General features: G+C 43.0%; 1 protein-coding gene across 1 annotated transcript in view; it reads left to right on the top strand.

The window, feature by feature from the left end:
• Rap1b (RAP1B, member of RAS oncogene family) overlaps nt 1-16976 on the top strand; it is a 32437-nt gene extending 15461 nt beyond the window's left edge. Inside the window, exons 2-8 of the mRNA XM_021174403.2 lie at nt 6153-6233; nt 7917-7985; nt 9141-9197; nt 10186-10326; nt 12250-12393; nt 13374-13490; nt 15082-16976. Coding sequence (XP_021030062.1) covers nt 6177-6233; nt 7917-7985; nt 9141-9197; nt 10186-10326; nt 12250-12393; nt 13374-13460 — 555 coding nt within the window. The 5' untranslated portion in view covers nt 6153-6176 and the 3' untranslated portion in view covers nt 13461-13490; nt 15082-16976. The remainder of the gene's footprint in view (nt 1-6152; nt 6234-7916; nt 7986-9140; nt 9198-10185; nt 10327-12249; nt 12394-13373; nt 13491-15081) is intronic.
• Nucleotides 16977-25784: the final 8808 nt, after the last annotated feature.

The raw sequence follows: 25784 nt of genomic DNA, 5'->3' as shown, positions 1-25784 counted from the left end.
TGTCTCTCCCTATAAGGCTTCTTGAGAGCAAGTATGCTCTATTCCCTTTTACAACTAAGACATGTAAGACCAAGGAAATGCCTATCAACATATAGTTTATTCTGTAGCCATCTTTTTTACATGCCATTGTTAGTGGACTTTCCCAAGGCATTAGAATACCCGGTAAGTAGTGTTGCTTGGAGAGGGCACTGGGGCACTCTGGCTTTTAAATTTCTAATGTCATATTTTGGCTTTACTAGAACGTGTTCTGATTCTGAAATTTTGGTTGGAAACTATATATAGCTTATCGGGAGATAGCTTAATAAAGTGTGAAGTAGCCTGAAAGTTCCCCCTCTTGTTTTTCCCAGTGGTTTAACTATTGACCACAGACGTATATGGAGTGTAGATCCGTGCTTAGGAAGATCTGTACCTCCTTATTCCTTAGGCTTGGCATTTGTATGTGTTTCTGTTATATAAATCATAGGATGCCAAAGTTAATTTCTTTCCATAATAGCAGATATGTAACTTACAGTAAATTGGCTGCTAACCATTGCATATTGTATCAGATAAAGCTAGGGCTAAAGAGAACTCAACAGTTAAAAGCATGTGCTGCTCTTGCAAGACCTGGGTTTAGTTTCCAGTGTCCACATGAAAGCTCACAACTTTCTGTAACTTCCATTCCAGGGATGAGGACAATATACATATATTCATGCAAGCAGTCGTACACATAAAATAATCTTAGAAAAATAAGACCAAGTAGAGCATAACTGTTCAACATGCCCCTACACCTGATGGCATTGCCAGAAGCAGAGCTGGCAGCTAAATACGATTGCACAGGTAGTCTCAGAACTTCAGAGTGGTTGACATGATAAAGAGGATCCAGATTTAGGCTAGGCTAGGCACAAGGCCCTGTAAGAACGGAAGAGAGCAGGAACAGAAACCAAAACCCAAAATGTGCATGCTTGCTGAGGCAGGAGGATAGTGTTCCAGGCCAGCTTGGGCTATGTGAGAGTTTGTCTTACACAGAAACATTAATGCCGCCTTGTGATCATGGAAACTCCAGTGTATAGCGGACTTGTGTGTTTGGTTCATCTTCCTGTATCACACTTTTTCTTTGTCAAAAATAAGTCTGCACAAAATGCAGTGGAGAATGGAAGATCCTGATGGGTCAGCAGTGCTGACTGCCTCCTCCCAGACTGTTTGCTTCACAATTGGATGCTTTTTGTTTCATTTCGTTTCTTGAGGTATAGTCTAGCCCACACTGGCATATGATCCTCCTGTCTCAGCCTCCTGAGTAGTGAAATTACCGACATGCCACCACATGTATCATAGCTAAAATGTGTGTGAGTGCAGGCATGTGTGTGGCATGCGGAGGTCAGAGAACGACCTCCAGTGTCAGTCCTCATCTTCTAGCTTGTTTGAGACTAGGACCTTTTGTTGTTTGCCACTACCTTTGCAAGACTAGTTGACGTGCAACCTCTGGGGACCCTGTCTGCCTTCATCTTGCTGTAAGAGCACTGGAGTTACAGATAGTAGCTACAGTCCCCAGCCTTTGCATGGGTGCTGGGAGTCAAACACCTGACTGGCAAGTGCTTCACCCATGTGTCTCCTCAGTGCTGCTTTTAAAGTTCCTTGGGTGTCAGAAGTTCAAGCACTGTGAACGTAGGTAGCTAGTGTCTCTAGAACAGCGGGTTAGTATTTGCTATCTGCGTACGCACTGTGTTGCTCCGTCGCTTAACATTTTGGGCAGTGTGTTTCATTTGATCTTCAAAACTCTGAAGGGATTCTGTTAATCCTATCCGTTAAGGAAATGACACATACAGAAAGGTCAAATAATGACAAAGGTCATGCCCAGTCCAGTATTAACTTTTACTGTATATTTCTAGTTTATCATAAAATTAACTTAAACCCTTCCTGTCGTAGTCTAATATCTATAGCAAGTAGTAAATTAATATTCATAATGCAGTTATCTAAACTGTCCTACCAGGAAGCCTGACAAGTAAGTGTGCTTGCCTGGAGAGCTAGCAACAAGTCTAATAAGAAAAAAGGGTTGGGTTGTTTGTTTTGGATTTTTGTTTGTTTGTTTTGGGTCAGTACCTTGTTTATCTGGTCACTCGGCTGAGAGAAGTCTGTAGTGCAGTTAATACATCCCCTGCAATCAGGTCCTGAACACAAAGATGATGCGTGTAACAAAACTGGAAGACATACATGGTCTTGAGTTGCAGGTCAGGTTTTGTTCCTGAAGATTTCAGTGAAAGATGTGGCAGGATTGGTCGGGATTAGCTCTATTTACTGGAACTACTAATACTAACCCATGAAGTGGTAGGAGAGACCTTTTCCCTATTTGTCGTACTAAATCTGGTCAGAAGGGACAGAGTGCTGTAAGCAGCTTCATGTTGGTGGTTCTTCGTTATGTTTGGTTTGTGAGGCCGCCTCACTGTGGCCCCGACTCACCTGTCCTGCTGCCTCAGCTTCTCAAAAGCAGAGGTTCCACTACACCTGGCTAAGAGTTTTATTTTTGACAGGAATCTGGGCCTCTTTTTTTCTTGAAAGATAATTTTAAAACCTACTCAGTCCTGAATTCTGTTACTGTGCCCAGCAGGTTAGGCAGTGTGACCTGACATTGAATTAGTTAAAGTTTTTTGGAAGTGAAAGGAGACCTTGGTAATCATCTGGAACTGTTGCGATGCTACTTTGGGACTTGGAGGCGGAAAGAAGTCAGGCACCATCTCACTTCCAGAGTTTAGTGGGAGAAGTAGCATCCTTGACATGGGGAACTAGTAGTTAAGGGTTTTACTTAGCCCTTTGTAATTTAACATCGCAGAACTCCAATTGAGGGAGGAGAGTTAAACTAAACACTTGAGGATAAGAAAACTGCTTGTTACCAACATTCTAAGGGGGAGCATTTGTAGCTACTTTGTAGACTCTTTGGCATAGAATTTTACTGGAAAAATAATCAGGGATAATCAGGCCTTTAAAATCTTGCTTTTTGAGGCTGGAGAGATGACTGTGAGTTAACATACACAAGAAGACCTGAGTTCAACTCCAGCACCATACCCCACTTTGTCCTTTTTATACTTCCCAAGCTTAATTCTTGTGACCGTTTCCATCCCTCCCTCCCTGCCCCCATTTGGATGATAGTTGGAGAGAAAGCTCTGTATGCTATTGCCCTATTTATAAATTAGAAAAAAAGGGTTTTCACTATATAAAGCATCTTGGAGATTTTTGGGCTACCAAGCCTCAAGGAAGAAGAAAATGTAGCTCTTTATATCTTCCTTTGGTTGAATACTCAATACTGTTAATCGGTTTCCTAGTTATGGGCAGTGTATGTGTAGGCAAATTGTGACATTATAGTCAGACCTTTAAAAATCTGTATCATATTTGAAAAATACACAAAAACATGTTGAGGAGCTTTCAGATAGGGTTTTATTATGTAATTGATGCGCGCGCGCACACACACACACACACACACACCACATCACACACTGTGACCAGTGTATCCCTAAGGAAGATTTCTTAATAAGTTTCAGTTTTCAGAATATGTTGGGCTATTTGCATCCCCTATCTTGATGCTTTTAACTGCCTTCATATGTGAGAGGTAGTTACGTTGGTATAGCTAAAGTTCTAGAACATGTCTCCCCAGATTCCCTAAAGTGTGCAGCCTGTTTCTGACACAGAAGGAAATTAGCTGTGGTGGTTTGTTTATGACAAGAAGATATTACCACCGTTAAGAAAAAGTGCCTTGTAATAATTAAATGCTCTAAACCTGGATGAGAGTGTAGGTTACTTGGATGTTGGCATATGGCAGAACTTAACCTCATACTTACGAGCTACATGTTTCACGGGATATAATCTACTCCTACAAATTAAAATGGTTTCTGTGCTTACACTTTAAAAAATAAATAAGTGTCTTCCTTTAGCACATACATCTCTAATCCCACCCAGCACTGAGGAAACTGAGAATAACTACGAGTTCAAGGCCATCCTGGTCTGGAATGAGACCCTACCACTAAAAAACAAACAGGAGAATAAAGGTAGATTGTGAGGTTCCCCCGACAAAATATCTGTTAGAAGGCAAAATGATTACAAACTGATAAAATGATTGTCACCATCAGGGTTTTATAGGTGATCCAGGTGAAGTTTGAGCTTAGTCCCTCATGTTTGCTTGAACTTATAGTTGGTTTTACTCATCTTCAGTCCCCAGTGGGCCAGCTTGAAAAGCTTATGGGGCCTTTTCCCTGCGTTCTCTGTAACAGGTGAAAGCAAGACCACCCAGGCCAAAACAAATGTGAGACAAAACCTCACACGTAGATGAGCAAAGAATCAAACAGTGTTGGCAAGTGGTTCTGCTCACAGTGCAAATCAGAAAGCCAGCTGCCTTCTCCATAGACTACATGGTTACAAGTCCTGCCGTAGCAGGCCAGGGAGATGAGCTCAAGGAGTCGGATGAGAGCCTCTGACAGTGCTGCTAGACCTGGGGAGCTTTCTGAAGGGAGGCTGTGAGGGTCTTCAGCATGAGAAGGCAGGAAATACGAAACATACAGTTATTAGTTACTTAAGCAAAAAACTGACCATACTAGAAAACTGCCTCCCCTGGGCAGAGCAGACTGCTGCTTTTATGATTTGAGGCAAACTCTGAAACTTAAAGATTGGCAAACTTCCAGAGGCAGGAGTAAGTTAGCATGGACTGCAGAATGGAAGAACTGCAGAGCTGGAATCTTGCAGTGTGGCTCAGGTTAGCCTCAAGCCTGGGTCTTCAGAGTTCTGAGACTGTAGGGATGCACCGTCGTGCCTGGATGCTGTTTCCAGTCCTACCTGTCAGTCATTTTTCTAGGACATTGACTCGGGGAACAGGGATTTTCCTCTATTCGTTGAGTATATGCCTGTTCTCAGCTACTTACAGTTGGTAGTTGTATGTGGTTCGGGTTGTTTACTGTTGTCTTAAGATGGTTTGAGAAAAGAGGGGTAGGTATGTCATGTTAGCTTGTAAGTCGTCAAAAGCTCTTAGTGATGTTTCTCAGCCACCACCCCAGCCCTCTTTTTTCTTCTCCTCTTCCCTTGGATATTCTAATTGAAATTATTATTAATGCTTGCTTCTAGATTCTTAGGTCTTAATCAGTAAGTTGAAGGAAGTGCACACAGATTGCGTACTAGGAAGGGAAAAGCAGAGCAATAGTACAGGTCGGGTGTGCTGCAGAGACATGAGTAGGCTTTGAATTAGGAGGACCCAGGGCTCCAGGTCATTGTCCCGGGCCTTGCTTTATGGGCTCTTGGCAGGAGAGGAGGTGTTTGACTGCAAAGGGAATATGAGGCTGTGGGGTGGGGTCTCTGTTTTGCTTGGCAGGTTTTGCTCACTGTCTTTCTCGTGATGCATCCAGTTTTAATCATATACAGTGCCCAGCTATGGGTAGACATAAGATGGTACTTAGGAATTCTCTAAAAGTTCACTGAGCACAGTTTGCCTTACTGCACAATGTCCCAAAACTAGTTCAGGGCAGATCTGCCCTCTCATGCCATTCCTAATGTACCTAGGATTATTCTCTGTCCATGACACAGGGCTTCTTGAGACTTGCTAGGGGAGATTTAGAAACATACCCTGTTGTTTGTGGTGGAGTGTGCTTGTAGTTGGACTCAAGTTGTGGGTCTTTGGATGCTCACAGTTGGGGGCGGGGGGAGTCTTAGAACTCCCTATGGCTAGTGCCTGCTCTGGTGCGGGTCAAGAAGGGTATATGGGCTGCCTAAACAGAGTGGTGTCACACGCCCATAAGCTATTTACTATACTTCTCTGCCCCAAAAAGAAGGAGCTAAAAAGTATTGTCTGTAACTCTTTGTATCTTCCCTCATTATTATTATGCATGTGTGTGACATGCATGTGTGAGTACATGTACCGTGTACATCATCACATGTGTGACTATCAGGATAGCTTTGTGGACTTGGCTGTTGCCTTCCACCTGTACATGGATTGATTATCAGACTCGAGTTGCCAAGGCATTGACAGCAAGCACTATACCGAGCCAGCACGCACTTTGCACCTAACTCTGTAGAAAACTTGCACAGTGCTCCTATGGGAGTCTAGTGAAGTAATCATTTTATGTAAAGCTGCTGGTCTGGCTGTCCTATAAAAAGCACATAAATACCAAGACTTAAGATTGTTTCCCTTCTTCTTTAACCAGGTACTGAGTGTGACAGTGTGCACCATGCGTGAATATAAGCTCGTCGTGCTTGGCTCAGGAGGCGTTGGGAAGTCAGCCCTGGTAAGTTGTTCCTGCCCACTTCACGATGGTCTTTTCTACTGAGGTAGCTTTTGTTTTGTTCTCATATTTAGTAGTCAAATGGAAATCTTGACTTTGAATTCCTACTTCTGCCTTTACATAATTCTGGGAATGCTGGCTGAGGTTGCAGCTTTAAAGTCCACATCCATTTCTATAGTGATGTGGATAGAACCAAGGGCTTCCCGCAGGGGACAGAGCACTCCAGCCAAGCTACAGCTCAGCTTTTGTTGTTTATGGTTTTTGTTTCCTGAGACAGTTTTTTCCGGGTACACTAGACTGGCCCTAACCATTGACAGTCCTCACTTGTGCTGGAGTTAGAGGTGTGGACACCACGCCCAGCTCTTGTAAGATACGCATTTGGTTATTTGTCTTGGTCTGATTAAGGTAAGATCCCATAGCTTTACAAGAAATATAAGATTTTTCTTGTAATTTTAGACAATTATTAGGTGTATCTGGATGGGTAGCATTTATGTTATATGAGAATTAAGTTTAAGCTTTCCAGAGAGTAGCGACCTACACATGTGTGTATATTTGCATGTTAGTGCAATATAGAGAAATTAAGGTTTTTTTTTTTAATTTGTAAGTAGGTATGTGTGTATATATATATTTGCAATTAGTCTTTTTTTTAAGCCTTTGTCTATCTAGTTTTGTATTGTTTTAATGGGCATATTTTCCCTAGCAAGGATTAGCTTTAGAGGAAACAGTTTGATGTGATGAGGAAGACAGAGTTAGCTTAAGTAAATCAGAATTTAGCAAAAAACCACAAGGACCCAGATCAAGAGGAGAATGGTGGTGCACTCCTGCAAGCCCAGCACTTGAGGCCAAAGAGAGATCCAGAGTTAACGGCCAGCCGGCTACATGGGACTGTGTTTCAAAACAAACGTAGATTGACTTTCTCTTTACTGCCGATAAGATAAACCATCGTACTTGGCCGTTTTAAATGGCCACCTAATGCTGTGCATGGTGGTGCATGCCTTTAGTTCCAGCACTCCGGAGGCAGAGGAAGGTGGAGCTATGGGAGTTGAAGGCCACCTGGTCTCCAGAGTGAGGCCCTCGACAGCAATGCCACACAGAGAAACCCTGTCTCAAAGACAGACAGACAAACAGACCGCCTGTGTAGGATTTAACCGCCCTTAGACTGAGAAGTGTATATAATATTCATTTGCTTTTTTGTTTGTATCTGCAGTAATGGGGAGATATGTTGACTGTGTTTATGGGTTAAAATTACAGTGCCAACACTGCACAAATGCTCTTTGAGTCACTGTTGTACTCACTGTATAGATGTGTAGTGAGTGCTTGTTAACACTGTGTAGTTAACAGTGACAAACTTTATATGATCAGTGCACACATGGTCTGGTTTGTCCTTATCCTGAATTATTTTTGATCCATAGTTGGTTATGGAACCCACAGATACAAATAGTTAACTGTAGTTTAAAACTACAGATTTAAACTGAGCATAGTGGTGCAGACACATGATCCAGCACTTGGGTAGGAGAGGCCAGAGGGTCACTGCAAGCTCCAGGCCAGAGTGTTCTATGTATTGAGTTCCAGACTAGCCTGAAACACACGGTAAGACCCTGCCTCAAAAAATAAAAACAAGAAAAGTTTTCAGACTCAAATGTGTTCTTCTTTTTGAAATATAATGTTATTTTAATTTTTTCCCAGACTGTACAGTTTGTTCAAGGAATTTTTGTTGAAAAATATGATCCTACGATAGAAGATTCTTATAGAAAGGTATGTTACTTTTTAAAGGCCTTTTGGTCTTAATACAAATGTAAAGAGTTATTTTTTAGTTTTTACTTATCAAATGTTTTATATAAATTAAAATGAAAAGATGTTTGTTAGTGGAACGTTCATGTGCTATTTCTTGTCATTGCTTGCCTACCACCATCAGCAATTCATAAGCACTTATGCACACGAGTTAGTAGAACGCTTACATTTATTCTGACCTCAGAATTGTGACTTGAGTGTCAGTTCACGCAGCAGGCCCGTGTTCCCAGGCCCCACTCACTGGAAAGACTGATAGCCTTCAGCTCTCTCACTCTTCTGGAAGCAGCCTCCAGTGGGCTTCCCATCCTTGCTGCTTAACGCCTCCTTGGCCCATACTGCCGCAGCAGAAAAGTGTTTGCTAGCACAGCACATGTTAATACAGCAGTGTGCAGACAGACTTACTTTAGTAGAGTTGACTCTCTACCTTTTATTCCTAGAAAACATTAGAAAGGAAGACACGGATACGCACTTTATTTCATTGTTGTGACACTGCTTCCTTGCTTCCAGAAAGTACGTTCCAGTGTGACAAGACAGTAGAGTGTCCAGAGAAGTAAAGGCATCTTGCCCAGGGCGTTACAGGAGGGCTGACTCGCAGTCACGCTGCCCTGCTGAGCTCTTGCTTGCCTGCTTGGCTATGCTGAAGACTTTCTATTCCAGAGTCAGTGTTGAGCCCCATTGTGGAGGGACTTACAGGGACACGGGGTTGGCACCTGACTAGAATTTGGGGTGCTTTGAAGACTGTGATCCTTCCTGTTCTATTGCTGTGGTAGAACGGGGGACATAAAGAAGGAAGTGTGTGTTTGGGCCTACGGTCCGTCGTGGCAGCAGGCCGCAGGCATGGCAGCAGAGAGCAGAGCAGAGAGAGCATACTGGGCCTCGGGAGTGCGCTTCTGCCACTCCTAGACCAAGTGGGAGCCACGTGTTCATATGCCTTAAACTATCAGGCCATTCTTACGAAAAACCGCCACAATGACTTATGTAGTTTTTAAGTATTGCTTGATATTACCCTGTAAAGATCCCATAGCTTGTTATCTGTTGTGCTTTTTACTGTTGTGGGTATTTTAAAGTAGTTTTGCATGCATTAAAAATAAAAGAATATTTTCATTATTTTTTCTTTAGCAAGTTGAAGTAGATGCACAGCAGTGTATGCTTGAAATCTTGGATACCGCAGGAACGGTATGTAAAATAAAATTATCAAGATACGCTGCATATAGTACTGGTTTTTAAATGTTGCACTTTCTAAATGTAATATACCAATAACAAATGTTTTAAATGCTAGAGTGGACATTTCCATGGTCTGGTTGTACTAGTCCATTTAAGACAGTCTTATTATATATTTCAGATGATGTTGACAATGCGTGGGTGCACATTTATTCTCTGATGCTATGAAATTGTGTTTTGGTAGCTGTCCTCAGAAGTGCTTTGATGTAACTGTCAATTCTGTTACTGTAATGAAATGCCTATAGCCAGCTAGCTTTGTAAATGTAGGTGTGTTTTAGTTTGTTCTGGAGGTGCAAGGTCTAGGAACTGAGTCTGGTGATGGCTTATGTTCCTGACAGAACCTCAAGGCAGTGCATAACAAGTGGCAAGGCACAGGAACATGCATCCATGTGTCTCTCCCTCTCCTGTAAGAAGCCTGTTCACCTAACTTGAATCCTAATTGCTTCCCAAAGGCCTCACCTCTTAACGTCCATGGAATTAAGTTTCTGCCCTCTGGATACCTCAGAATGAGGCTTCAATTTTGGCATATGAAGCTTTTGGGACTATTCAGTCATTGAGACCATAACAACCAATTAGATTTGTAGGTATTCAAAATTAAGGGAAGGATTCTGGGTACAAAACCGTCAGACATAGTGAAGAAGTGTAGAAAAATACAGTAAAATACAGATTTCCATGCAGACAGCCCCACAGAATGATGGCTCTGTGTCATGCTTTACCTCTGGGATAAGACGAGGGTGCTCAACACTTGATGGTAGGTTAAAGGCTGCTCTTAGAGACACTGTATTTCCGTTCCAGTTGAACATCTGTTGTATGTACGTCTGTGGTAAGACTTTAAAAGAACTTGTAATATAACCTCTCCAGCAGTGTCTTGCTGTAATGTGTAGTTTTAAGGAGTGTTATGTGATGATTATCTAAGCTGGTATCTTGTACCCTCCCACCACAGGAGCAGTTCACAGCCATGAGGGACCTGTACATGAAGAACGGACAAGGCTTCGCTCTGGTTTACTCCATCACAGCACAGTCGACATTTAACGACTTACAAGATCTAAGAGAGCAGATTCTGCGGGTTAAAGACACTGATGATGTAAGCAGACTTAGTCCTGAAGACTTAGGCTTACTCCAAACCTAAGTCAGTTTTAAAACTTAAATATTCTCTCAACTTAATTGGTTTTTTTTGAGACAGGGTTTCTCTGTGTAGCCCTGGCTATCCTGGAACTCACTCTGTAGACCAGGCTGGCCTTGAACTCAGAGATTTGTCTGCCTCGGCCTTCCAAGTGCTGGGATTAAAGAGACCACCACCTATCTTGCCTTTATTTTTTTGCTCCTGCTTTTTTAAAGCAGTTTAAGTGTTTGCTGCTCAGGCAGGATCTCCTGTTTGATTGCCACCCCAGAATTGCTACCTGCAGGCTCTGTCTCTTGTTTCTAGACCATGAGGATGTTGGGAGGGAGAAAGCTGTGTGTGGCCACATTCACGGCAGACTTAACAGACTATAGCCCAGGCTGGCCTTGAACTTGAGTGAGCCTCCTGCCTTCTTTCCCCAAGTGCTGGGTTAATGGGCACAATGCTTTGAAAGTAAGATCTAGCCACATTTATCTATGACCATATATATGCCTAAATTATGCCTCTGTATTGGAAAGGAACATAATGGTAAAGACAAACAACCACTATGTTAAATTCTAAAACATTAGATTTAGGTGTCCCTGCAGAGTGAAGTGTAATAGACTCTAAAATCTATAGATTTCACAACGGTGACTTTAATTCCTCATTACCTGTGGCATTGGTTCTTAAGTTTGTGTGATCTTATATCAAATTTTCAGTAGGAGTTGCTACAGAACCTTTGACTCGCGAGGCTAGTGTAGGGCTTGAGAATTTGCCTTTTGACAGGTTTGTTGGTGGTGCTGTTGCGATGTGAGCACCACACTTTAATGACTATTGTAGCGCTGGGCGGGTGGGTGTGCGCTTATTCCTAGCAAGTTCCTGGACAGCCAGAGCTTTAAGTGAGACTCTTAGCTCAAAACAAAACAAACAAACAAACAAAAAAACAGAAAGAGAGAGACAGCAGACAGACAGAAAAGAAAAAAAGAACGAACGAATGAACGAACGAACCAGTCATAGAGTTAAGTGAACTAATATTGAAAGAGCTAAGCACCTTTATGGTGGATGCTGTCATTTTCAGCACTTCTGTTTCTTTTAAAGATTTTTTTTTTTTAATGTTTTTATGTGTCTGAGTGCTCTCTGCATGTATACCTGCATGTCAGAAGAGGACATCGGATCCTATCATAGGATGCTTGTGAGCTGCCATGTGGTTGCTGGGGATTGAACTCAGAACCTCTGGAAGAGTAGTAACCAGTGCTCTTAACCACTGGGCCATTTCTCCAGCCCCTTTCTGCACTTCTGCAAGTGAGAATCTGGAAGGTTTTGTTTTTCTACAATTGCATTATTGCTTATTTAAAAAAGTATCTTTTAAAATCTCTTTTAATCTCCTTTAAAAGCCTAAATTCTTGTTTTCCTTATTTGAATTTTTTTAGAATTTTTTTTTTAATGTTAATGGCCACTAGTGGTTTGTATTACTTTCCCCATACTACTCTTTTAAAATTACAAACATTAGATATATCCAAACTTGAGAGGCCATTAGTAAGTATTTATTTTTACTAAGTTGATTTATTTTGTCATAGACTATGAAATGAGAGGTTACATTTAGGACCGTGAGAAGCTGAAGTTTCTGCTTTAGGGACCTTCTTAATTTCTCCTTTTTGTATTGTGTAATTCATTAAACGTGTGTCAGAAACCAAAAAAACGTGAAGTTGGTTCACACCCTTAAACATTTTGAAGTGTTGAAATCTGCCAGCTTTTCATGGTAACACCCTTTGTACTTCCTATTAAAAAGGTTTTTTTGATTACTGTGATTGGGTCCGCTGTGGTATGAATTTTCCCTCTTTTGTAAGCACTTTATAGCTTGTTCGTCATTGTATAATTGTCTTTTTTCCCTTATGACTGTCTTCGCAGGTTCCAATGATTCTGGTTGGTAATAAATGCGACTTGGAAGATGAAAGAGTTGTAGGAAAGGAACAAGGTCAGAACCTAGCAAGACAGTGGAACAACTGTGCATTCTTAGAATCCTCTGCAAAGTCCAAAATAAATGTTAATGAGGTATGTGTGTGTGTCCTGAGAATAGCTTCTTAGGCTCAGTGCAGCATCTTACATGAATGGAGAGGAGGCTGGGAGGAGGCTGGGCAGGCACCGAGGAGCCTACTATCCTGAGAACCTGGGGTCAGTTCCCAGGACTGACACGGTGACTCATGGCCATCTGCAATCCAAGCACCCTCTCCTGATGTCGCTGGGAGCCTGCATGCTCATTGTGCACATAAACTCATGCATGACCCAAACACACACATGAAAGGAATAATTGTTTGCCAGATGGTAGTGGCACATGCCTTAAATACCAACATTCAGAAGGCTGAAGTGGGTGGATCTCTGAGTTGGAGGCCAGCCTGGCCTACCAAGCAAATTCCAAGATAGCTGGGGCTATACTGAAAAACCTTGTCTCCAAAAATTAATTAATGATTTTTTTAAAGAAAAGTATTACAAAGAACTCTTAATATGTGCTCTTATAGGCCAAAAAAAACCTTGTCTGGCATATGCATGCATATGAGTAACAATGTGTTGGTTTAAGGGAAAGTCAGGCAGAAGGCCAGTTAAAACCATTCATTTCATCGAGTATTAGAGTTCATATGAAGGCTAAACCTCGGAAAGGTAGTGTGGTCTTGAAGTAGGTGACGCCCCATAGATAGCAAAGGCACAAAAGACGCGCAAAGCCAAGCCGTCGGAGACAGCAAAGGGCTTCTTTGTTGTAGGAGCGCTAACTGCATTAAGTAGAATTCTTCAGCTCTTACTTTAATAGAAATGGTTTTAATTTTCTCAAACAAAACAAAACCTGGTACTTACAAGAACACTGGCTTTACACTCCTGCTGCAAAAGAAAGCGTGGAGATTCCTTTACAGCTGTGGAAATTGCCAGGAGTTTCTGTTTCTCTTTTTCAGTTTGGGGTTTTTTGAGTTTGTTTTCTCTCTTTAAAACAACAAGTGGTGGTGGTGGTGGTGGTAATAATAATAATAATAATGTGTTTGCAGATCTTTTATGACCTAGTGCGGCAAATTAACAGAAAAACTCCAGTGCCTGGGAAGGCCCGCAAAAAGTCATCGTGTCAGCTGCTTTAATGTACTGAATGCATTGTAGCTCTGAGCCAGGTACGTTGCGTTCTTCTCACTAAATGATGTTTAATCCTTACAGATAGCTATCAGGACTCGGTGTGGAAATCCTGGGGACTCAGATGTTCATTTACATACTCATCAGAAGTGAGGGGCTTCACAGGTGTGAACTTGGTTGTTCAGCACATACTTCTATCCTGGGGGACCCTGAAAGCTTCTGATAGAGCCAACCTTCTCTTCCCTCTTAGTTATATTTAGATAATTGAGACACAATAGAAGAGGGAGACAAGCTGTTGTAAGATGTGCATGGTGTGCCGACAAGGGCTTGTGGTCTCTGCTCACTCAGGAGGACAAGCCTTCAAGGCAGGGACTCAGTATCCCTGCTTTACAGTTGCAACGGCCAGGCACAAACTAGGCTCTCTGCTTAACTCTAGGATCAGGATGATAAACAGTGCCAAGCCCTGCAGTTGGTGACCCAGGCAGAGCCAGGGTTTCAGCAGATTGCCCAGCTTCTGAGTCCATGCTCAGTGCTGTGCTGCAGTGGGTTCTGAAGAGGCAGACAACGGCACCAACTGCCATTAAATTGGAGCTTAGGGCAAGTCTGTCCGAGTCTGAAGTGCTGAGCTGTGAGGTGCAAGAAGGCAGTGCTGGAGGAAGAAGGGTCCTCACTCAGCAAGGGAGGAGGAGAACCAAAGGGAGACGAAGGGCAGGGCACCTGGTGGTGGCGGCAGCAGCATCGACTGTACACAGCTTTAATCCCAGCACTTGGAGAGCAGAGGGAGGCAGATCTCTGAGTTCCAGGACAGCCAGGCCTTCACAGAGACCCTGTCTCAAAAAAAAAAAACCTTAAAAAACAAAGGAAACAAAGATTTTTTTTTCAAGTTGTTAATACTGCTATTTGTCTGTTAACCCTAAATCTTCTAGTAAGATTGGTTTGACCATAAATTTTAATGTGATTTTTTTCCCCCCTGGTTTTTGATTTATTGATTTATTTCTGGGGTGTGTGTGTGTGTATGTGTATGTGTATGTGTGAGACATGTGTGTGACGTGTGCCTGATGTCCAGGGAGGCCAGAAGAGGACCCGCTGATATTGGGGTTACGGCAGTAGTAAGCAGCCGTGTAGGTGCTGGGAATGGAACCCGAGTCTCTGGAAAGTATCCAGTGCTCTGTACCGTTGCGCTGTCTCTCTCGCCCCCAGTTTCTTTGCTTTTTAATCTTCAGAAAGTAATACAGAAATTTGTTTTTTGTTTAGTTGATTTGGTTTTTCAAGACAGGGTTTTCTCTGTGTAGTCCTGGCTGTCCTAGAACTCACTCTGTAGACCAGGCTGGCCTTGCACTCAGATCTGCATGCCTCTACCTCCCTAAAGCTGGGATTAAAGGCAGACGCCACCACAGACCTGCACAGAGCTTTTTTTTATTCCTTTTTTTTTTTTTGGTCTAGAGTTTTCATTGGTCTGGCTTCTAGGACAACAGCAGTATGGAGTGCCATCTTTTTTGGAATAAAGATACAAAAATGTCTTAGCTGCCATTAATATGAGGACTAGAAAACAGCAAGACTTTATCTTACTGTTTCCTTTCGTTCTTTATTGTACTGTTTCTGTTAACGCACGTATTTTTTCCCCTTCCACAGGTCTGAAAAACTGTTGCCCAATTCAGCAGTGCCAGCATTCCAACTTTGTTAAACCTACCAACATCTTAAACGGACTTTCCTGTGGTGGTACCCTGAGAGGCGGATGAAAGCTACTCTGTCAGTTTGCACATTCTAATCACTTTCCAGTATCACGAGAGATTTTTACTTATATAATAGTTCTAGAGTATGCAGCTGGTAAAACCAGAGGCTACATCCAGTATTACTGCTAAGAGACATTCTTCATCCACCAATGTTGTACATGTATGAAAATGGTGTACTGTATACTTCAACACACCCCATACTTTGTATTGGAGAGTACAATAATGTAAATCCTAAAAGCACCACTATTTTAGCATAATAAAAGAAAGTCCAAAGAGCTCCTATATAGACTACTCCAGATAACTTTGCTTCTTTGATACTTGTAGCTTATTGTAATTTTTTTTAAATTCAAGGTCATTATCATTGTATTATACAAAATAAGCGCTTTGATTAACACAGCTATATAGTTTTTTTAATTTTTCAAAAACCTGTGGAGACAGTGATCTTGTCTTTAAAATATGATAGTCCTTTCAGTATAATGTCTTAGATTAAAGACGTTGCCTTTAATATCTGTTGGGAAGGAAATGTCCAGACTTTTCAAATCTCCTTATTATATGTTTCCTTTTTTGTTTACATAGGGAACAATGTTTATAGTTGTGTGTACAGTGGGGGTCTACAACAAGAAGTGTATATTTTCAAACAATTTTTTAATGATTTAACAATTTTTGTAAATCATTTTCAGGCTTCTGCAGCTGTAGATTCTCACTGTGACTCCCTTGCTTGCTCATGCATATGTGTGTCTGCAATACCAAATATACAGGTTTAGTATCTGCCTGTTAGTGATTGTTTCCCATGTGTAACGTTTCGGTTGAGATGTTAACTGGTGGACGAGTACTGTGGATGTGAATGTGGGAAGTAATTTTAATCATGTGTAACTGGTCACAAGGCCTAATTTGCAGTAACTATTGCTGTTTTATTTAACAATGCCTTGTTGTTTTGTATGCATTAACGTTTGGGTGTAAAGATTGTGTGTCCATCCAACAGGGAGCCACAGTATTTAAATTGACCAACCTGATGTTACAACGACTTTGAGGTGGCCAAATGTAAACTAAAGCCTTAATTAAAGTGGTGCGATTTTGTATAACTTAGCATCCGTAGTTCAATAAATGTGGGTTGCCGTGCAAGGGCTTGCATTACAGTTACTTGCCACTGAATGTGTTTTGTGTAATGTTTTAACAGTGCTAGTAAATAAATATGGGTTTACCTTCCTAAATGTAATAGGTGTTATTTTACACAGTGTGATTTCATAATTTATAACGTATAGGTAAACCAGAATGATGAATGAAAGATATCAGGGTTCAGTTTTGGTTTTGTTTTCTTTTCTAGAATTGTTTGACTATCCACATAAAACCACCCTCTGAACTTTTCTTTGAGAAAGAATGTTATAAAGCAAGCAGTATTACTTAGGAACAATGCCTTTGGCTAGTGTTCAGTAACTCTGTGGGGTGGGGAAAGGAGGAAGGATTCAAATACTTTGGGTACTGCACTATGGATTTTTTTTTTCTAATAGAATACAAATCTTTGGGGAGTTAATACACAGAAATTTCCACCATTTATGCTTAAAATATTACTATGGTTATACAATTTTTGATGTGGATTCATGCTACTTTTCTTTTATTATCTCTGTCTTATGTGTGCTATGATTGAACTCTGTGAAATTTATAAAGAAGCTCTTATAGGTTTTCATAGTACTTGCCAGCTGCTGGAGCAACTACTTATGGTACCTTCTAGTTTGCAGGTGTGCCAGTCCTCCACACGTGCTGTTTGAAATGGGACATTAAAGGCTTTCGTTTGAAGACGGTCGTACTCGTTATGTATTTAAATTACAGGGCGGCTGCACTGCAGGGCCTGAAGTTAGTGTTGTTCTGCGTGCTCTCGGGTTTTAGTCCTCGAGACACGTGGTTTAGTAAAGCCTGGGCTGTTGGGGTTTTTTATATATACAACTATCTGGGGATGCCTGATTTCAGTTTACCATCTTCATCCGCTGGCTTAGCAATAGTAAGTGCAACAACCGAGACCAACCCAAGGGCCACCCTATTCGAATCCATGCCTGTAAGATTGCTGACCTGGGACACTTGACATTCTGTGCTGGGTGATGTATTGTGGGGCTTACTCTATGCATGTAGAATCCTAAACTAACACCCACTAGTGGTGATAACCCAGTTACAGTGAATAAAAGAACTGCAGACATCAGATGTGCCGCAGCTGTGCTGGCCTTAAGATCGCCCTAGGTAAGATGGGCTCTGATGGAAAGCACTGAGCTGCAGACAAGGGTCAGGAGCCCAGCGGGACCACTCCAATATAGCAAGTCACCGTGTGGGATGCAGAGCCACAACTAGGTGTTCTGGAGTTCTAATCCTACCACTCATTCCCTCCATGTGACCGTGGCCAGGTGTCCTTTCTCGTGTGACCCAAGCTATCCACACCCAGTGTTACCCGGTACAGTTGAGCAAACCTGGGGCCTTGTGAGGTGTAGCAAGGCTGCACCGCCTGCGCTGTCTGTGTCTTGTACTAGATGAGGATGCTGACAGCTTTCGCAGGAGTGAATGCTAGCATCCTGCGTAATCCTAAGGGCTGCGCTTTATAGCAAACACCATTTCTCTTGTACAGAAGTAGAAGGTGCATCTGAGGTATGGGAATAACATGCAGGTGGACTTCCCTGAGGGGAATAATAGCAAGATTAAAAAAAAGGACAAGGGACAGAGAGACCTGGTCATGTCCCAAGAGTAGTTGGCGAAGCTGGACTCTGGGGGGAAAACCATTTCCTTTTTCTTTTTTCTCTTTTTCACATATCTGTGTAAGAATGTTAAAAATTTACAGGTTTTGCTTTTTTTGCACATGTGAGTTGTGTATAATGCTTTGTAATGCTTTCATGTGTACGGGTGCACATGCTGTGTTCCAGTATGTGTGGAGACTTAGAGATTTATATCAGGTGTCCTCTGAAGTCACTCCCACTTACATATCAGGCCGCCATCTCAGCTGAAACCAAAGCTTGCAGGTTCTGCTGGTCTAGCCAGCTATCCCCGTTGTCCAGGTCCTCTCTCTGCCTCCCCTGCACTGAGATTATACGCAGTCACCCCAGCTACCTGGCAAGCACTGTGCCTCCTGCTTAGCCCTCTCATCGGTCCCTAGGCAGCTGTTTGGTTTCTATGTCAGTTCAGGTTTTTTTCCCCCTTATTAAGACTGTTTACCATAAATTGACATTAAAAATTCCATTGCAAAGTTAGGTTTTGCTTTTTTCTAGTCATCTCATCTTAGGTGTGGATTACAGACATAAGGCATTGCTACAATGTTCTTTCCAGCTCCTTAGGTGTGGATTACAGACATAAGGCATTGCTACAGTGTTCTTTCCAGCTCCTTCGGGATGTGTCCTCGTTGAGTGTAAAACTCCAGGTTGGAGGTGTGGCCCAGGGTCCTTGACTCGCCTGTATAGAGAAAGAAGTACTGGGAAATGGGCATGCCCTTTGTAGTTAATATTCCTACTGCCTAAAAAATAAGGGATACCTGTTTGTCTCTCTTAAACTGTTAGTGTGCCTACATTTTTAAAATCAGTTGTAGCTTTATAGTTCATCATACCTGACAAACGCATGCATGTGCGGTAGGTATGGCAAGTGGAATGTGCTCCTTTCACTGGAGAAGGAAAAATGCACAAGTGTGTTGGGGATGGGGACTGGTGCCAAGGCTGACAGTTGCTGAAGCTGCCTTCCACAACCTTAAACAGGTAGCTTAGGCTGAGGCTCCATACAAGTCTGTCTTTATTGTTACGACTGTTTTGGTGGTGGTGGTGGTGGTGGTGGTGGTGGTGGTGGTGGTGGTGGTGGTGGTGGTGGGTTTTTGTTGTTTTAGGTTTTTTTGGTTGGTTGGGAGTTTTTGTTGGTTGGTTGGTTGATTGAGTTTTTTTCGCTTGTTTGTTTTTCAAGACAGGGTTTCTCTGTGTAGCCCTGGCTGTCCTGGAACTCACTTTGTAGACCAGGCTGGCCTCCAACTCAGAAATCCACCTGCCTCTGCCTCTCAAGTGCTGGGATTAAAGGCATGTGCCACCACCACTTGGCTTAGCTTTGGTTTTGAGACAAGGTCTCGTTGAGTCCAGGCTGATTTCAGACCTGCTGTGTAGTCAAAGACGACCCTGACCTCTTCCTGGCCACATTTGCTGAGTGGTGACTGATGAGGCTACAGGCAAACCCCACCAGGCACGCCCAGCCGACCATAGTTTATATTCTGCAAAGGTAGACACAAAATGACTGTTCCTAACTGGATCTGTTTTCTGACTCCAGGGGTTTTTATGTATCCTATGTGTTTTAAACCTGTTTCCCTTACATCCCGTTTTAGTACCTTGTAAGTTGCTGATCTTAGGAACTAGAAGTTATATCTAGAATTTGAGATACCTACCTCATTGCCACCGTTCTCTCGAGCGCCTGCTGTATTCCAGGCACTGTTCACAGTGCTGAAGATGACGCAGGTGTTCTGCCTGTGTGGAGATGCGCAGCTAGCAAAGCTCTGTCAGCCGTATGTTGAATCTGCACAGAGCCTTCCATCTTGGTGGTCTGGTTAGTTTAGCAAAATCTGCTATCGAGTTTGACAAGTTCAAAGGCTTTTTCTCCTTTACTGTCAGCCTTCTCATCTGTTGGGGAGGAGTGGGCAGAACTGTTACTATTTGGCTTGATGGCTGGTTGGACCTAGGTTAGCCTCATCTCTGCTGGACCTAGGCTAGCCTCGTCTCCCTCACTGTTGTTGGGAAGTGTGGTAACACCCATCTACAGCCTTTAGCTCTTCAGCATTTGACTTCTCTGGAAACTACACCCTCACCTTAGAGGATTTCTGTGTGAGTAATATGCCAACCCAAGTTAAAAGGTCACCACGGTTTTTAAATAAGGCAGAGAACAAAAGGTCTTTTGGGTTTTGCCTTCTGCCTGTTGTCCATTCAGATTTCTATTTATGGTGTGGTAGTCTGCGTCCCTTATGAGGAAGGATTTCAGAACAAGAAACTATCACAGTCAACCCTGCCATGTGCTCTAGGGCTGGGGAAGAAGTGATAAGGCAAAGTCACGTCCTCCGAAGACTTAATGAGTCCCTCATCAGTGGGAGGGGCCAGTCAGATACACTACCAAATGGAAGACCAGCGAAGGCACGGTGAGGAACTGTTGAGCTAGACTTAACCCCTCACTCGGGTAAAAGGAAAAACCCAAAAAACCTAAGAGTGACTAGAGAACTGGTTAGCCGTTAACCAGTTGGTAAGAGTGACTAGAGAACTGGTTAACAGTTAACCAGTTGGTCCTCAACCTTGCTGACGCTGCAGCCCTTTACCACAGTTCCTCATGGTATAGGGACTCCCCCCAACCACAAAGTCATTTTCCTTACTACTTATGATTTTGTTACTGTTAACGATTCGTAATGTAAATATTTTTGGGGATAGAGGTTTGTCAAATGGGGTCGAGCCCCACAGGTTGAGAACCACTAGAACAACTTAGATGCCAGTGCTTGGGAAAAAAAATGTCTGAGGTTGGTGAGGAACGAAGGGATTGGGCACCGATGAAGATAATCTAGAGAAGCTGGCAAGAAGTTGTTGTTGGGATACATTTAAGGAGAAAAAAGAAAAAACCACCTTGGGGAAGGGTGGGGTTATATTGAGCGATGGCTGTCTGTCTTCTTCCCCAGAGAGCCGCGTTTGAACAGTTGCCCTTAGTAATCGGTATGGGTGACATTTGCTCCCATAAGAACTGAGCATGAAAGCCTGGTAGAAGCAGACTTGGGATGGGCAGGGTTGGATTAAAGATTGGAGGCAGAGGGTGGTAATCATCTCTCACCATATGCCCCTCACCGATTCTGCTCTCATTCGCACTTCCTGATGGGGACTGACAGCTGATCCAAGGCACCAGGCCTGTGTGGATCTCTACCGAGTGCCCCAGAGCTGCTGATAGCTGGGCCACGGCTACCGGTCCAGGCCACCACCAGGTGTGACATGGCTTCCCAATGTCACATGCCTTCCTAATAAAGGCCACACTTTTTTCCCCTCATTTTTCTTAAACGATACTTTGGTACTTGGCCAGAAATGTTTTAAAGATAAATTATTAACCGTTTTTGTAATGAGCTGTAGCTCTATTTATCTAATTCTCTGGGGAAGCATTTGTGTCCTAAACAGAGTGTTCTAACAGATGTGGTGGTTTAAGCTATAGAGGTTCGTGCTCACATCCCCAAATCAAAACAGGACTGCACACTTGCTAGAGACGCCAGAAGCAAGCCCGTTCTTTGGCATTTAAAGATACTTGTGATGGCATTGAGAGCCCATCTGGATAACCCAGTGTTATTTGCCAAACCTTTAATTGCATCTGCAGGTGCCCCTTTTTTTCAGTTGATGGTAGCATCAAAGGTTTTGGGGATTGGGGATGTCAGCGTAACCTTTGGGGGGCCATTGTCTGCCAGAGTCTTAAATCAGCAGACCTCTGTAAAGGTCAGAAGCACCTCCGGCAGTCTTGGATTTAAAGTGCTCTGTGGGGATTCTGAGCAAATCTAGGATTAGGTGAGACATCCGTGAGTCACCACACCATGAGACAGTCCATAATAAAGGAAAGGTGTCTGAGTGGTGGTGTTTACAGCGATCTTAATTCTGCCTTGTCCTGCTGCCTGGGTTGGGGCTCATTTCAAGAAATGAGGGGTAAAGTGGGTATGATGACACACACCTAAAATTTTAGTGCTCAGGAGGAGGAGACAGAAGGACACCTGCCCTGACTAAGAGACCTGTCTCAGGGGAGAAAAGGAGCTATGGGCGTGGCTCCTTGATAGAGCTTTTGCCTAAAACATTAGGATTGATGCGTAGTACATACTCCAAAAAGGATTAAATGACCTCAGCTTTGGGGCTCTTCCCTCAGGATACAGCCCACTTCCATTCTCAATATGCTTTTCTTCCTTAATAATTATTCCATGCCTGACCTAAGACACATGTGTTTTTCCTCCATTTCTCTGTACTGTATTTTCCTCTTAAGCTGAAAAAATTGTCCTCAAGCTGGGGAGAATAATAATTAAATGACCTCCTCTGGTGGGTTATGTGAAGTTCATTAATAAAGCCCTTTCCCATCTTGTTTGAGCCCTTGGGTTTGATCCCTAACACCATGAGTATTTGAACAAGTTCAGATTAATTCAGCCCACTGATTGGGGGTGGGCTGTGCATCCAACATTAGGGCTGGGATTTCTGCTTTTATAATCACATCTTGAGAATAAACTTCGACCCCACCAAGTAACAGTGTGTATCACTGATTCAAATATCAACAGTTATTCTAGGAAAAAAAAATTTTTTGCTGCTTTCCTTAATCTGTAGACTCCGGCATGGCGTAGGTCTAATAAAGTTTGAACATGAGTCAGATGTGTTGGTGCACACCTTCAATCCTAGCACTGCAGAAGCAGGCTGATCTCAGTCTGGGCTTTAATACTGTCAGCCACTAACATGCTACTAATTGTATTGTGCCCGTATTTAAAGGGCTTACTGAGAGGAGGAAGTGGCGCCTGCCCACTCACTCTGAACCTGTACAGGACATTCTAGTCAGAGCATCTAGACAGGATGTGGCTGGTGACAAGCACCGACTTGGTTGCCCTCAGGATGTTATTCAAACAGGGTGGATATAATAATGTATCAAGCATGTCGGCCCTGGAAGGTTGACATATTTTCAATGTCGCCTTCCCTGCCAGTCAGGATTGTCAATTGCACACTGTCCATCTTCCCAAGGTAGCTATAGGGAAAGTGTGGTGGTGGTGGTGGTGGTGGTGGTGGTGGTGGTGGTGGTGGTGGTGGTGGTGGTGGTGGTGGTGGTGTTTTAAGCTTAGTCCTAAACCTCATTCCAGAACAGTGGAATTAGCCATCAGAGTCATAACTGCTTTATTGTACTCTGGAAAGGAAAGGTAGGTTTAGGAACTAGATTTTTTGATGAATCTGTGTTGGTATCCTTAGAGAAACAGTTGGCAATGACAGGTGTTTCAGAGGAGGTCATATGAGGCCGGTGTGCTCAATAGAGCCAGGGGACTGCCTCCTACAAGGACTAGCTTTCTGCTGGACAGGCTTCCAGAACCCCGTGGCCACTCAGATGGGGAAGCTGGATGTCTCAGCAGCCCTGATGTGATCCTGATGGCCTGGAGGTCCCTGGGACATCATTGGTCCTCAGTATGTGTGAAAGGCTGAAGGAGCTGGGTTCTGTTTGTCTGTGTAGCCCTGGCTGCTCTGTAGGCAATGCTGACTTGGAACTCAAGAGAGCCACCTGCCTCTGCCTCGTGAGGGCTCAGGTTAGCCTGGCTAAGAAGCTAGATTCTGATGTCAGAGAGGATGGGAGAACTGTCTGCCCCAGTGGAGCAAACACCAGCAAGGAGAGGAACCCCTGGACTCCTGGAGTAGAACAGAATCATCCTCTGATTACCACATACAGAGTAAAAGCTGTCAAGAAACAATTCAAAAGAAATATGTATAAGATGGCTACACATTTGAAAGCAACAGAGTTAAATCAGTTGTAGGATTATACAGCTGATAATCTCAGCCCTGGGGAGGTGTCTTAGTTAGGGTTTTACTGCTGTGAACAGACACCATGACCAAGGCAAGTCTTATAAAAAACAACATTTAATTGGGGCTGGCTTACAGGTTCAGAGGTTCAGTCTATTATCATCAAAGAGGGAACATGGCAGTATCCAGGCAGGCATGACACAGGAGGAGCTGAGAGTTCTATGTCTTCATCCAAAGGCTGCTAGTGGAAGACTGACTTCCAGGCAACTAGGGTGAGGATCTTATACCCACACCCACAGTGACACACCCATCCCAACAAGGCCACACCTTCAGATGGTGCCACTCCCTGGTCCAAGGATATACAAACCATCACAGGAGGCTAAGAGCCTGGACATTATAGCTTCAATCTGGACTATGTAGACCCTGTCTGAAAACACAAACCAGGCTAGCAGCTAAGAGCACCCAGAGGTCTTCCAGAGGATGCATTTTCAAATCTTAGTGCTTATATGACAACCCACAATGTCTATAACTCCAGATGGAGGGGACCTAACACCTTTTGGCCTCAGTTGAGCCCCAGGTACACACATTGAGTACATGCAGGAAAGCGCTCTTACACATAAGGGAGCATAAGAAAATAGAAACGCAAAACAAATTGGATTGGCCCATAAATGGGTATTTTAGCCAATAGCCACAGAAATGTAAATCAACGTAAATACTCAAGAGTTTAACGTGGATGAAAACCTACAAGGAGAGTCCCAAGGTTAGAACATAAGAAGCCATTGCTAATGGAAGTGTGAATCAAGGAAACTTTAGGTAAGCCAAAAATCAGGAACTATCTGCAAATATTTATTAAAATTCAAACTACACCTATTTAACCAGGTGACCCTAATGTCTGTACCTAAAGAGAAAAGGTTATATACCAAGTTGATTAAACTTTGGCACTGTGTGCCTATCAATAGGAAGAATAATTGAACAAATTACGATTGATGCATAACAAGCATACATCAGTATACAGTTGTAAGCAGTAAGTTTGGTGGTGATCATGCCTGTCGTCCCAGCCCTCCAGAGGCTCAGGTAGGAGGATCACAAATTCAAAACCAGCCTGGAGATAGATACAGATATAGACACGCATATGCACACATCCAAGGTGAGGGAGGTGGGGTGGGGAACAGGCATGTTAAGTGCCTGGTGGCACATGCCTGTGATCCCAGCATTCACGATTTTTTTTTAATCTTTCAAAAAAGCCAAGAGTTTAGCTTTCTGATATTACCTGAAATTCAATCTTTTTATGCAGCTAACTCAGGTCAATCTTGTGAAGGACAAAGAAGCAAAAACACTCCCCTAGGATTGTCAGCTTTTCCTAAAGATTAAACTCCATCGTTTTCAATTGCAAATGGGCAGCCGGGGTGGATTCCGAAGCATTACTTACTGTCCTTTGCCGAGCTATCCAAGTGTCTAAGCAGTCTTCAAGGGCGTCCCTCGAATGGCCAAGCTTCAGGACCCATCTTTCCGTGCTTCGGAATACACTTCTATTTTTAGAACGCGCATAATTTGCTTTTAGATGACAATAAATTTGCACTCACAAGGTATTTTTCAAGTAAATTTCTGCTCTTGATTTGTGAACTAAATTGACTTTTGTGTTTGTGGCTCTGGAGACAGAACCAGACTTTGGCCCAGTGCCACTGAACTAGAGCCTCAACCCTCAAGAGTCCATCCTTCTGAATTCTCTAGAAGAGCGGTCCTCAGCTTTCCTAATGCTGCACCCTTTAATATAGTCCTCATAGGGTGGTGAACCCCAGCCATAACATTATTTTATTGCTACCTCCTAACTATAATTTTGCTACTGTTATGAATGATAAAGTGGATATCTGATAAGGGAACCCCTGTCCACCCACGGGTTGAGAAAGCTTACTGCTCTAATTGTCTCAGTATTTGTTACATTGTTTCTCAAAGTTACTGTTACATTGTTACTGTCTATAGCTTTCTGCTCTTACAGAAGAGCCAAGTTTAGTTCCCAGCACCCATAAACCAACTATAACTCCAGCTCCAGGGGATCTGACACTCTTCTGGCCACCACAGGCACCTGAACCCCACATGTGCATGCACACCACACATAAATAAGAAT

This window comes from Mus caroli, unplaced genomic scaffold, assembly GCF_978045245.1.
Source record: "Mus caroli unplaced genomic scaffold, Mus_caroli_1 scaffold_9, whole genome shotgun sequence".
NCBI lineage: Eukaryota > Metazoa > Chordata > Mammalia > Rodentia > Muridae > Mus > Mus caroli.
Note: the sequence above shows the minus strand (reverse complement) of the source record. Positions and strands in the feature narration are given on the sequence as shown.